This window comes from Fukomys damarensis, unplaced genomic scaffold (assembly GCF_012274545.1).
Source record: "Fukomys damarensis isolate Sample0158 unplaced genomic scaffold, DMR_v1.0_HiC HiC_scaffold_30, whole genome shotgun sequence".
In the NCBI taxonomy this organism is placed as follows: Eukaryota; Metazoa; Chordata; class Mammalia; order Rodentia; family Bathyergidae; genus Fukomys; species Fukomys damarensis.
The window spans coordinates 47945853-47958388 of NW_022900942.1; the positions used below are offsets into that span (position 1 = coordinate 47945853).

A 12536-nucleotide genomic window follows, 5' to 3' on the forward strand; every position below is an offset into this window, starting at 1 on the left:
AAAAAAAAAAAAAAAAAAAAAAAAAAGATTTCCAGAAGGCTTGCCATGCCATGATTGAAGCTTACTTGAGTTCTCGTGGATCACTAGTAATTTACAAGGCAGAGACTGGAGATTTGCCCTCAGAAGGGAGTTTAGAGCTGCATGAGGTTAAATGTAACTTTTTAGTAAATTTATTTTAAAATGATGAGGTCATGAGTGAATTCTATAAAGTTAGACCCAATAAAGGATTTGGTTTTTTCTGTGCAAGTGAAATAGCCTTTTGTTTCTGTTCTGTCACCACTAACTCATGGATTTTGACAGTCCAAAGCCCTCTTTTATTTATTTTTTTTCCAAAGCCTTCTTTTAAAAAACAAAAATTTAAGTGTACGGTGAAATACTTTTTCAAAAAAGGTCTCAGGTACAAGTGATGGCTGATAGAGCGGTATATAACACATGATTAAGCATAAATGTCAGATTCTCAAATGGTAGTATCCGTTGATTTTGTTTCTTCTAATCCACGTTTTTAATTCCAGCACTCTGGCCATGGTGGTGCAATAGCTGGCAAGAAGAACAGAACCTGGAAGAACCTGAAACAAATTCTCGCTGCTGAAAGGGCATTGCCTTGGCAACTGAACGATCCTAACTGTGAGCTGTCTAGAGTCTTCCGTGTGTTTATAATGCTCAGACTAGGAACTCTTACAACAAACCTGTTATTTTATGGGGTTCCTGTTATTGTAGGAAATAGTTTCAGCCTGAAAATTTTATAGTGGCTTCATTCGGGATATCATGTGCTTATTTTCCCTTAACCGTTATCTGTGTTGAATCTGCTTGTGTTGTCATGAGGTTGTTAGTGTCACTATGAAATTTCATTCAGGAGAAATAGGTTCTGATATGTTAGTATTGATACTTTTATTAGAAAAAGTTATTATAAAAAGCCTATTCCTAAAATTTGTTTCCAGAAACAAAGTAGCCCACATCTAGTGCCAGATTTCTGAGGGTTTCCAGCACCCAGCATAAAGGCCAATGCTTTTGCTGTCTGAGCCAGTGCCTTTCAGAGTAAACACTTTCTGATTCAAGATGTCCAAATCTGTCATCTAAAATGCTGTTTGATGTCTGTTCAATGTCATTGGGAAGTACAGGTTCAAAGATCCCTCTACTTCCTGACCTGCTGTGCATCTCTCATGGAGGTGACTCAGATGGCTGAGATGTAAGCTAGTCAGTCAGAAGGGTGTGGATGTCTGGGTGCTCAGATCCAGTCAGTGGATTGCTTGGCATTTCATCACCACCAACCCGTGTAGACGAAAACTGCAAAAGTAGCTAGTGGATAGATAAGCTTTCCCGAAGTTCTGCTAGAATAGAGTCCCTGGTGACAGGGCAGGGCTAGATTTGGAGCTAGCCCTTGGTCTATGACACATTGCACTATTTCTAAGATTCCTCCTTTACTTCTCTGGTTAACTCCCAAGGATTCTGTGAGTACATGAGCAAGGAAGAAAATTTTAGGAATATTATCAAATGTTATTTTTTAAATTTAGCTTAATTTGATTTTTGTTGTTGTTGTTGTTTTTGAGACAGGGTCTTGCTCTGTAGTTCAGGCTGTCCTTGAGCTCACTATCTAGGCCCGGCTAGCCACAAAATCATGGCAGTCCTCCTGCATCAGCCTCCCAAGTGCTGTGATTACAATCAAATGTTATTTTAGAAAGAAAGAGAAGGAATTAGAATATCTTCAGGCCAATTTAGTCATCTTTTTCTTTTTTTCCAGACTTCAGTATTGATGCTCCTCCATCCTTTAAACCAGCTAAGAAGTATTCTGATGTTTCAGGCCTTCTTGTGAGTACAATTACATCTCTATATGTTAAACACTAAATTGAAAAGATTTCTATCTAGTCAGTGTTCAATATGAACCACCAGTGATTCTTCCTGAAACCCATATTCTGTGAAAGTAATGGGTTTGCACAAGATGTTTATGTTGCAGCTTGTGTTGGAAGCCTGGAAGGATGATTGCTTCAGAAAGCAGGAGATGTGAATTTTACTTCCTTAAAAGAAGAAACTATTTTTTTTACAACTATTTTGTTCTTCATTACTGAAGTTTTAAAAACCTACATTTTAGATGATTGATTGTACTTTTAAAAATATTTAGAGTTGGGGTACAGTCCAGTAGAAGAGCACCTGCCCAGTGTACTTGCCCTGGGTTTGATCCCCCACCACTGCAAACAAAAACAAAAATCCTAAAATAACTGCACTGTGAAATAGGAGCACTGTGAAAAAGTCAGTCACATTCAGACTTATTTTGAAGCACCAGAACCCCCTTTCCAAATGAAATATTTTACAGAATCTACGTATCTAGAAGGGCTGAGTTAGCTACCCACTGTGGCCCTGTGTAGATATGGCCTAGCCCCACCAAAATGACCCCTCAGGTGCTCCTGGGATGCAGTTTGGAAGCCACTAGCAGAGCCAAAAGAATGGGAATGAGGCAAGTTGCTGAAGCTCAGGAGCTAGAGTACCTTGTTTCCTTATTTGCAAAATGTAGAGCAGTTATAGAACCTGTAAAGATTATTTCCAGCTCTCCTGTTTAATCTTATCTTCATCTCTTGTAAATTTGGAAAATGGAACTTTCTCACAATTATAGAAATGAAGCAGCCACTTTTTAAACTCACATGCACATCCTTTAAATGTGTGATTTAATGAAAATGTATGACTTCAACTTCTGTAGCAAACTGACCAAATTAATTACTTATATCATACAAAGGAGAATTGCCTCCTGTGTCATTACATAATATCCCAGTCATTTTCATTGTTCTGAAGTCTATGTTAATGTAGCAACATGCTATGGTTTGGGTATGATTTGTCCCCAAAGGTACATATATCATAAACTTGGTCCCCAGTATGGGAATGTTAATGCAGCCTTTAAGAAGTGGGGCTAGGGTCTGGGGATTTAGCTCAGTGGTTCTGCCACCTGCCTTGCAAGCACAAGGACCTGAGTTAGATCCCCGGTACCAAAAAAAAAAAAGAAACTAACAAATTGTTTTGGGCCTGGTATTTAGCTCAGTGGTTCTACCACCTACCTTGCAAGCTTAAGGACCCGAGTTCGATCCCCAGTACCAAAAAAAAAGAAATGGGGCTAAACGAAGGTAATTAGATCATGAAGGCTTCACCCTCCTGGATGGATTAAGTCCGTCTCTCAGGAGTGGATCAGGGCTGGGTCTGGTCTTGTAGAGTGGACTCGTTTCCACAAGAGAGTGTTGTTATGAGAAGAGCAGTGAGACTGGTCTCTTGCTTGCACATGTGCCCCTTCTGCACTTGGCCAGTTCCCTCTCCACCGTTCTGTGGTATAGGTACACGGGTATTGTGCTGTTTGGACTGTTTAGCTGCAGGATCTTGAGCTAAGTGAACCCTTTTCTTTATACAGTGCCAGAGTTTTTTTGGCTTTTGAGGCAGAGTTTCCATATGTTGAATGTTTACCCTTTTATTTCCAATACACATTTTAAAATAATCTGAGTCTATTTTCAAATATTATACCACTTCATATATAATGTGAAGCTCTTATAGTACTATATTTTTAGATACAGTCTTTTGTCCTTTGTGGTTGTATAGTTTACTTTTGCATATGCTTTAAGCACAAAATAGTTGCTATTAATTTTTGCTTTAATTTTCTTTTAAAGAAATGAAAATAAGAAAAAACATTTGTTTTCCTTTCATTTATTCTATTTCTGGCTTTTTTCATTTCATTGTGTACGTCTGATTTTCAGCCTAATATCAAATTTGTTTCTGTCAAATGACCTAATTTAGCATTCTTATAGAATAGATGTACTAACATCAAGTTTCTTCACTTTTTGTTCAGCTAAAAAAGGATTTGTTTCTTCTTTATCTCTGAACAATATTTTCAGTGGATACAGAAGGCTGGGTTGACACTTTTTTCTTTTGTTCCTTTCTTTCTAAATGTTATCCTTTTAACTTGCATGGTTTCTCTTGAAAAGTCTGGTGTAATCTTACTTTTGTTCCTCTCTAATGTTTATTTTTTATTTGACTACCATCAAGATTTTATCTTTATCTTTTGTTTTTAGCAGTTTGAAGATAACCATGTCTAAGTAACATTTTTCTGGTATTTATTGTACTTGATGTTCTTAGAGTTTATATGTCTGTGGTTTAGTATCTGTCATGAGTTGTAGAAAATTCTTATTTTTTCACATATTTCTTTTGCCTTCTCTTCTTCTGGGATTCCAAATATATGGTTGTTAAACCATTTAATAGAGTCCTAATAATTCTTGTATGTGCTTTTATTTTGTTTTATTTTGATTTTTAGCTTTTATTTCTTTTCAGTCCTATTTGTGTGATTTCTATCAATGTGTCTTCAGGTTATTTCCTCACTATATTGAGTGGCAGAGAGCCCATTAGAATAATTCTTCATCTCTGTTACTATTTTAATTTCTGGCTTTATTTGATTCTTATAGTTTTCATGTCTCTGGTGAAATACTTACTAGTTTTACATACTGTATTTCTTTTAACTCATTTAACATATAAAATGTAGTAGCTTTAAATGTTCTGATACTTTCAAAATCTGTCATACCTAGGTCTTTTAAAACTATTTGGTCACTAAATATATATGTACAAATAAATATAAACTACGTATACTTATATATGTGACATATATATTATATTTATTTATATTCCTCAAAAATGTATAATAGCTGCTTTAAAAATGCTTTTTTACTATCTCCAACATTTGGTTCATCTTGTCCAGTTTCTGTTGACTGCTTTTCTTAACTATGGGTCATGTTTTCCTATTTCTTTGCATGTCTAGTTTTTTTGCATATCTAGTTTTTTTTTTAGTGTATACTGGACATTGTAAAAACTCTAGATTTTGTTATCTTTTTCTGAATAATATTGACTTTTCCCCCCCGTAGGTAACTCAATCAATGACTGATCACTTTGAGTAGATACAGGATTTGTTTTGCCTAACTTTTTTAGGACAGGTCTATGTAAAGCCCAAGATGGTCTTAAAAGTCGTTTAACTAAGTTGCACTTAATTTCTAAGCTCCTTATCCTCTGCTTTTATTTGGGGACTGGGGAGGGGGCAGTACTAGGGATTGAATCCAGAGCCTTCACCCTGAATTATCCCCAGCCCTTTTTAAATTTTGAGTCATAGTTTCGCTAAGTTGCCCAGGATGGGCTCACACTTGTGATCCTCCTGTGTCAGCCTCCCTAAGTACTGGGTTTATATGCATGCATCACCATGCCCAGCTTCCTCTACTAATATTATTGCTGTTTGGTGTTACGCTTTATTTTGATGGGACTAGAATAGGCCTTACGTTGGGCAAGGTTTTTACTCCTAAGTTGTAGCTTTTCTGGTCTCTTATCCAGAGGCCATGAATGTTGTAGAGGTCTCTATTCTGGTGGGGCTGGAACTTCATGGACTCCCAGCACTGCTCAACCTTGCAAGTCTGTGTTCCTTTATATCCACTTTCAATGATGATTTATGCAATCCTGCCATGAGCATGCATAGCCATGGCAATCCCAAGAAGACTTACTCCTGTCTAGTGCAGCTCCCCATATTCTCATGCCCAGCTTGCAGATTCCATCTCTTTGTTTGTTTGTTTGGTACTGGGGATTGAATTCGGAACCTTACACTTGGCCAGGTAGGTGGTGGAACCACTGAGCTAAATCTCTGGTCCTAAAAGTGGTTTATCTTGGTTCATGATTCTGTCACTGGAGAGCTGGGTCCTGATGCCACAAGAAGCCAGCTCTTGCTCTCCTTGATGCTTTGTTGCTTTTTTTTTTTTTTTCTTTTCTTTTCCAGTATCAGGTATCAAACACAGAACCTTGTGCTTGCCAGGCAAGCACCAGCACCAATGAGCTAAATCTCTGGCCCCCCATCTGTTTCAGTAGCCCCTAAATCTGGTCTCTGCCTCCATGCTCAGTGGATCCACAGTATTCTGTAGAACTCTAGCTCCCTGCCCCATAGTCAGAAATTATTGTGGCAGAGTGAGTGGGGTGATCCCGGGTCTCATCTTGTGAACTTCTCTTTTCATAGTCATTGTAGTCTTGTGCTATCTCTTGTACATTGTCTGAAAATAGACAATGTATTTGCCCCATTTTAATAGTTGTTTATGGTAGGAAAACTAGTATGGGGCCCATTATTTTGTTATGTCAAAGTATAAATCTCTCCCTGTGTTGTTTTGAGCCTTGAGAAGCTGTGATTTATGGCTAGATATAGAGGCTAACCCAGCAAAGGCCAGCTTTATCCTCTCCATTTCAGTCGCCTTTCCTGCTAGTGCCTTGGTTTTCACCTGGTAGGAAGTGAAACTATTGTTAAGAAACACTATTCTAGGCCTCTTTCTGCTGTCAGCAGAGGACTTGCCATGGTACACATGACCTAGAAACCTCTTGCCCCACTGCATGTGAGAAGTAAGAAATTCTGAACATACAAAGAACTCCTCCAAATCATTGAATGACAGTGCCATAGAATAATTAGCAAAAAATAACAACATACAATTATAAGACCAGAAAATACAAAGGCCCAACAAGTAGGTATTTGATTTCACTAGAAAAAAGATTCAAACAGGGAAAGAATGAAGACATTTGATTATATATTTTGACACCAACATAGCGAATTAGATATGCTCTTATATTACAATTGTGAGATGGGAATGTGCTGTCATACAGCTTCTTTAAAGTACAACTGGCACTGTCTTTTGACATGAAAGGCAAAATCCTATGAGCTACAGTTTTCCTTGTAGGCAGCTCCCTCAGAAATAGGATGCAGAAAGAACTTCACTCAGAGATACTTGTAAGATACTGCATTAGCAAAACGCTGGAAACAGCCTAAAGGTGTATCCCAGGGATATTTTCATAGTATTTTGTGAGATGGATGCATATTTGACAACATGGGTAAAGTTCTAAGATATGTTGTTGACAGAAAGATGCAGAGCAATGTAAACAGTGTGGTATCATTACATAAACACACACACACACGCAGAGCACACATACTCCCACAGTAATTTTCTTGAGTAATTTCTCTGCAATGTTTATATGTCTCAGGATATAAATTTTAAAAGTGTAGAAAAGTGCCCACATAACAGTGCTTTCCTCAGCACAAGGCAAAGGACTTTTGGGTGGAAGGTGGTGACAAAGGGGTTAGACTTTAGGATTATTTGTAATGTTGCAACATTTTTAGAGGCGAACATGGCTCATGTGTTACTTGTATAATTTAAAGTTATGTAATTAAAAAGTAAACCTAGCTCGTGTTTACACTGACACACCTGTCCCCAGCCAGCCCTGTGATTGTCTCCCCTGTGCTTGTGCATGGCAGGAGGCATAAAATATGAGGGTTCTAGGTGAAATGGAAGCTGTGAATACTGCTGCTCTCACCCTGCAGCAACAAACCCTAAAGCTGTTAACAAAGCCTAAAGCTGTTTACTGGTTGCCCTATAGAAAGGTGGCCTTTGATTCATCTAGGTTCAAGCGATGGGATCAGGAGAATGGACTGTAGTTAAAGTTTTTATTTCTTCAACTCCGGAGTGACACTTGGTATCCTTCCTTCTGTTCAAAATTGGGTGCTGGCTCCTGGGTCAGGTCCAATTTGTTCTAATTTGGAGGTTGGTTTTTTGGTTTTGGGTGACCTTTTTGTTGATGCCATGGGATCTCTGTATTCTGCATTGTTTGTTCAGCAGCCTTCTTGGCAGTGAGGTCTGGACTTGGACTGGCCGGCTCAGCACAGTTTGGTGGTGGGAGTGAGGCAGCCACAGAGTACAGCCAGGCCGCAGCTGGTTCATCTATGAAGTCCAGATGATCCAAGCCAGATGCGATGCCTGTACCCAGCTCAAAACTTCAGGGCAGCCTCCCTGCCACTTAATTATTCCAACGGCCTCATGGCCTGTGCCCTCCCTCAGAAGAAACTTGTTGCTGACTTTTTAATTAAGCCTTCCCTTATCTTTAATGACAGATTAAAGGAAATGTGGTACAGAAAAGTAATACTTAGAGCAAGCCAAAGGATCAAAGTTTTATTTTATAGTGAGCTTTAATTAATCTTAGCTTTTTAGGAATAAATCCCATTTTCCTGAGTACTTCAGGGAGATCCCCAGTGGCAGGATTGAAACTTTTTAGAACATGAGAAACCTATGACTCAGTTCCCTCTGGCTTTTTGCTTCTCCTTCAACAAAGCACAGAATTATTGAGAACCTGGGCCCACACAGATGACAGCAGTGGAGCAGACAAGCCACACTTGAGTAATTGGACATTATCTGTCTAGACTTTAATGGTATCTTTTATAATTTTTTAAAAGAGCATAAAATTACTCACTGGTGTGTTTTCTTTTTCAAATTCTATAGAAGCCATGTACTTTGAGATACATAGTAAGTAAAAAATTTTTTTCCTACTTCACACATGGAAAAAACATAGAACAAAAGAGAATTTTGATGTATCTGGGAAAGAAATTCTCTTTTCTGTGATGGTCCTGATCATCTGTTCATTTGTTCATTCATTCATTCTTCCATTCACTTATACATACACTTGACTGAAATCTCCCTATGCACTGTTCAGTGTGCTCTATGGGCTGGTCTACCATGATAAGCAAAGTATGGTCCTTCTTGTGGAGCTAAACCATAGGCAGAGTCAGTGACTCTCAGAGCAACAAAGATGAGCATTGCACCAGAGAGCTCTGTGTCCTATGAGAGCATAGATAAGGCTTCTCTGAAGATGTGGTTGGTTTTGAGGCTGAGCCCTGAAGGATAAGCAAGTAATTACTGAACAGTGTGGGCCAGACACTGGGGTTGGGGTCTCCATCAAAGAATTTATGAATGGACATGGCAGGAAGAGGGATTTAAAGACTGGGGTGGTGGGATTTAAAGGGAGCGGGGATGTGTGGCCCAGAAGGAGAGAGGCCCAGAGCCTAAGGAAACACTCTGAGGACTTGGGCTTTTTTCCCAAGAGCAAAGAGGAGCCATTTTGAGAGATTTCATGCTGAGGAGTGACATGATCAGAATTATAGGTAACAAAGATGACCCTGCGTGCAGTCATAGGATGACCCAGGGAGCTGTGGAAGTGATAGGGCATGCATGACCTGGAGAGGAGTGCATGGGGGCAGATGGGATGCAGCAGGGAGGGGCCCAGCATGCACTGGGGCATCTGCTGCCCTGAGGAACAAGACCTGGAGTATTTGTTGGAAGGGACAGGAGGTCTGAAGGCAGAAAGGGATGACCATCATGAATTCCATCTTGGATCTGGTGCTGTCAGCCCTTGAGGCAACAGAAAGAAGGGTCCTGACAAAGAAGTAAAAGCAGCAAGTAAACATATGAAAAAAAGGTTCCATATCACAGGTCATTCAAGAGATGCAGATGAAAACAACACTGAGATTCCACCTCACCCCACAAAGAATGGCTGCTATCAAGAAATCAATCAATAACAAGTGTTGGCGGGGTTGCGGGGAGAAAGGAACCGTACTCCACTGCTGGTGGGAGTGCAGACTGGTGCAACCACTATGGAAATCAGTGTGGAGATACCTCAGAGAGCTGGGACTAAAGGTTCCATTTGACCCAGCCATCTCTCTGCTGGGTATCTTTCCAAAAGAACTAAAAGAATCATATCACAGTGATATATGTACACCTATGTTTATAGCGGCACAGTTTGTAATAGCTAATACTTGGAAACAGCCCATTTGCCCATCCGTTGGAAGCTAGATAAAGAAGATGTGGTTTTTCTATAAAGTGGAATACTATTCAGCCATAAAGAATGAGAAATTAGTTTCATTCATAGGAAAATGGATACATACTGAGGATATACTCCTAAGTGAAATAAATAAGTCACACGTGTGTAAATACTGAATAGTTTCTCTGGTGTGAAAAACTATAATAGTACATAAGATCCTAATGATATAATTGACCATGTGAAATAGGAAGAAAAGTGCTAAAGGTGTAGTGAAAATGGGAAGGGTAGGGGAAAGGTAATAAGGGAAAAGAAAAAAATAATGAAAAAATGGAAATAAAGTGTTTGTAAATGGGGAGGGGAGGAGGGGGTGAAGGGAGGGCAGGGACAAGGGGAAAAAAATGAGAACCAAGACCTGTCATGTAAAGGTACACGATCCCAATAATGAACATAGTTGTACTGTATAACTTAAATGTACCAATAAACTCAATAAAAGGAAAAAAAAAATCTAAAAAAAAAAAAAAAAAAAAAAGAAGGGTCCTGAGTCTGATGTGGTTCTTCCTCAGGTCTGTACTCTGAAGTATTTCTCAAGTCTTGGAAAATTAACAAGTCTTTGCCAAAGTGAGCAATTTAGTGTTCGTGATGACAGTAAAACAACGAACATATTTCACTTCCAGTAAAATAGAAGAAAAAATTTAAGCTTGTGATTCAATGAAAATATCACTAACAATAACAACTTTCTGTCGTTCCCTGTGCCTATTTCTTACCCAGGCCAACTACACAGACCCACAGAGCAAACTGCGATTCAGCACCATTGAAGAATTTTCCTACATTCGGAGGCTGCCCTCTGACGTCATCACTGGCTACCTGGCCCTAAGAAAGGCCACTAGCATTGTTCCCTGAGCCTGAGAAATGGAGACAAAGTGGAAACTCTTTTAAAGGTGGTCTTGGGACTCATGATTTTGTTTCGTGGAAACAAACTTATTCTGCTGTCAATCTGAAAATGTCAGTTCTGTGCCTTGGAAAGAATGTTTGGCTTTAACTTAGGAGTTTTTTCTGTGTTTTCCCTCCAAGTGTGATATTTCCTGTTGAATTAAATTATACTTCAGTTATTGCCTCAAGTAAAATTGCTTGACAAGAAAATATAATAACACTGTGCTTTTTATTTAACCCAAGAAAGTCCCCAAATTTTTGTTTCCAACTTGTGAACTCTTGTCTAAAATTTAAAGACTCTACAGTGAATCCACAACAGGTCTGCATTATTCTTGATCCCAGTGGCTCCCTTTAAGAGCATGTTAGTCCTTCCCTTGGATCAGAATGCTTGGAAGAGGGCCAAATTGAAAACAGAGAAGAAAGAACTGAGCAACTCATCCTGTTCCACTGGGCCAGCCCTGGTCCTGTGACTCAGCTTCTCTCCCTCTCTGGAAATGTGGGAATCAACAGTGGCACTCTCTGTCTGAAAAGGAGTCTTGTGTTGGTACAGAACTGTTGTGGTTTAAATATGAAGTATCTCATGTATTAGAAGCATGCTCCTTGACCTGGTTAAGATCTAGATGTCCCCTCCAATCTCATGTATTCAGAGATGAGGCTTTTGTTTTTTCCACTTTTCATCCTTCAAATTCTTCTTTCTTTCTTAAATTATTTTATTGGTACATTTTAGGTATACAATACATTATATTCATCATTGGGAAAATGCACCTTTACATGATGTGTCTTGGTTCTTATTTTTTCCCCATTCTCCTCCCCTCCCTTCAACAGCTGTACCCCTCCCTATTTACAAAGATTTTGTTTCCACTTTTTTTTTTTGTTTCCCTTCTTTCCTTTCCCCAACTCCTCCAACTTCCCCTACCCCTTTGGACCTTTTCTTCCTATTTCACATTGTCAATTATTCATTTTAATCCTTATTTACCCTTTCAGTTTCTCACACCAGAGAAACTATTCAGTATTTATAAATTTATATCATTTAAGAGTATGGCCTCAATGTGCATCCATTTAGCTATAAATGTCTCTAGTTTCTCATTCTTTATGGCAAGTAGTACTCCATTTTGTTAAAAAAACAAAAACAAAAATAAAAACACATCTTCTTTATCCAGTCTTCAGTTTATGGGCACTTGGGCTGTTTCCAAGCTTTAGTGATTACAAACTGTGCCACTATAAACATGGGTGCACATATATATCGCTGTGGTATGATTCTTTTAATTCTTTTGGGATGATACTCAGTAGCTAGGTTAAATGGGACCTCTAATCCTAGTTTTTGAGGTACAGAGATGAGGCTTTTGAAAGGTGATTGGTTCATGATCCATTGATGAATTAGTTCATTTGCTGTTGGGAGATGGGGCCTGGTTGGAGGGACAGATATATATATCTTTGGAGAGTATATCTCCCTGCATGCCTCCTCCCTTCTCACTCTGCTTGCTGGCTGCCATGAGGTGAGCAGCATTCCTCCGCCATTCCCTTCCACTATGCTGTGTCTGCATTGGACCCAACAAAATAGAGACAATCCCCTGAGCCAAAATAAACCTCACCTTTAAGTTGCATCATCAGGTAATTTTTTCCAGTAAAAGGAAAGTGACTAATCCAGTCCCCAGTGTAACATGTTTTGGATCATGAGGGCTCCAACTTCACCAGTGACTTAGTCCCTTGGTAGATTCATGATTTGATGGAATTATTGGAAGGGGAAAGAAACTCAGGAGGTGAGGCCTAGTTGAAGGGGTTAGAGATTAGCTGAAGGAAGCATGTCCTTGGGGACTATATCTTGCCCTGGCCCCTTCCTCTCAGTCTGTCTCTCTCTTCTGCTCTTTTCTCATTCTAACCTCTGCTTCCTGTCTGCGAGGTAAACTACTTTGCGCCACCATAGGCCCCCACCATGGTGTTCTGCCTAATCACTGGCCCAGAAGCAATGGAATCAACTGACGGTGGAC

At 39.3% G+C, this 12536-nt stretch overlaps 1 protein-coding gene across 7 annotated transcripts in view; it reads left to right on the forward strand.

Moving 5' to 3' along the window:
* Nucleotides 1–11221, forward strand: part of Ino80c (INO80 complex subunit C) — a 23024-nt gene extending 11803 nt beyond the window's left edge. For all 7 annotated transcript variants that reach the window (XM_010638045.2, XM_010638046.2, XM_019209597.2 and 4 more), the window contains exons 3-5: nt 513–624; nt 1739–1806; nt 10387–11221. In XM_010638045.2, coding sequence (XP_010636347.1) covers nt 513–624; nt 1739–1806; nt 10387–10518 — 312 coding nt within the window. In that variant the 3' untranslated portion in view covers nt 10519–11221. The remainder of the gene's footprint in view (nt 1–512; nt 625–1738; nt 1807–10386) is intronic.
* The last annotated feature ends 1315 nt before the right edge of the window (nt 11222–12536 follow it).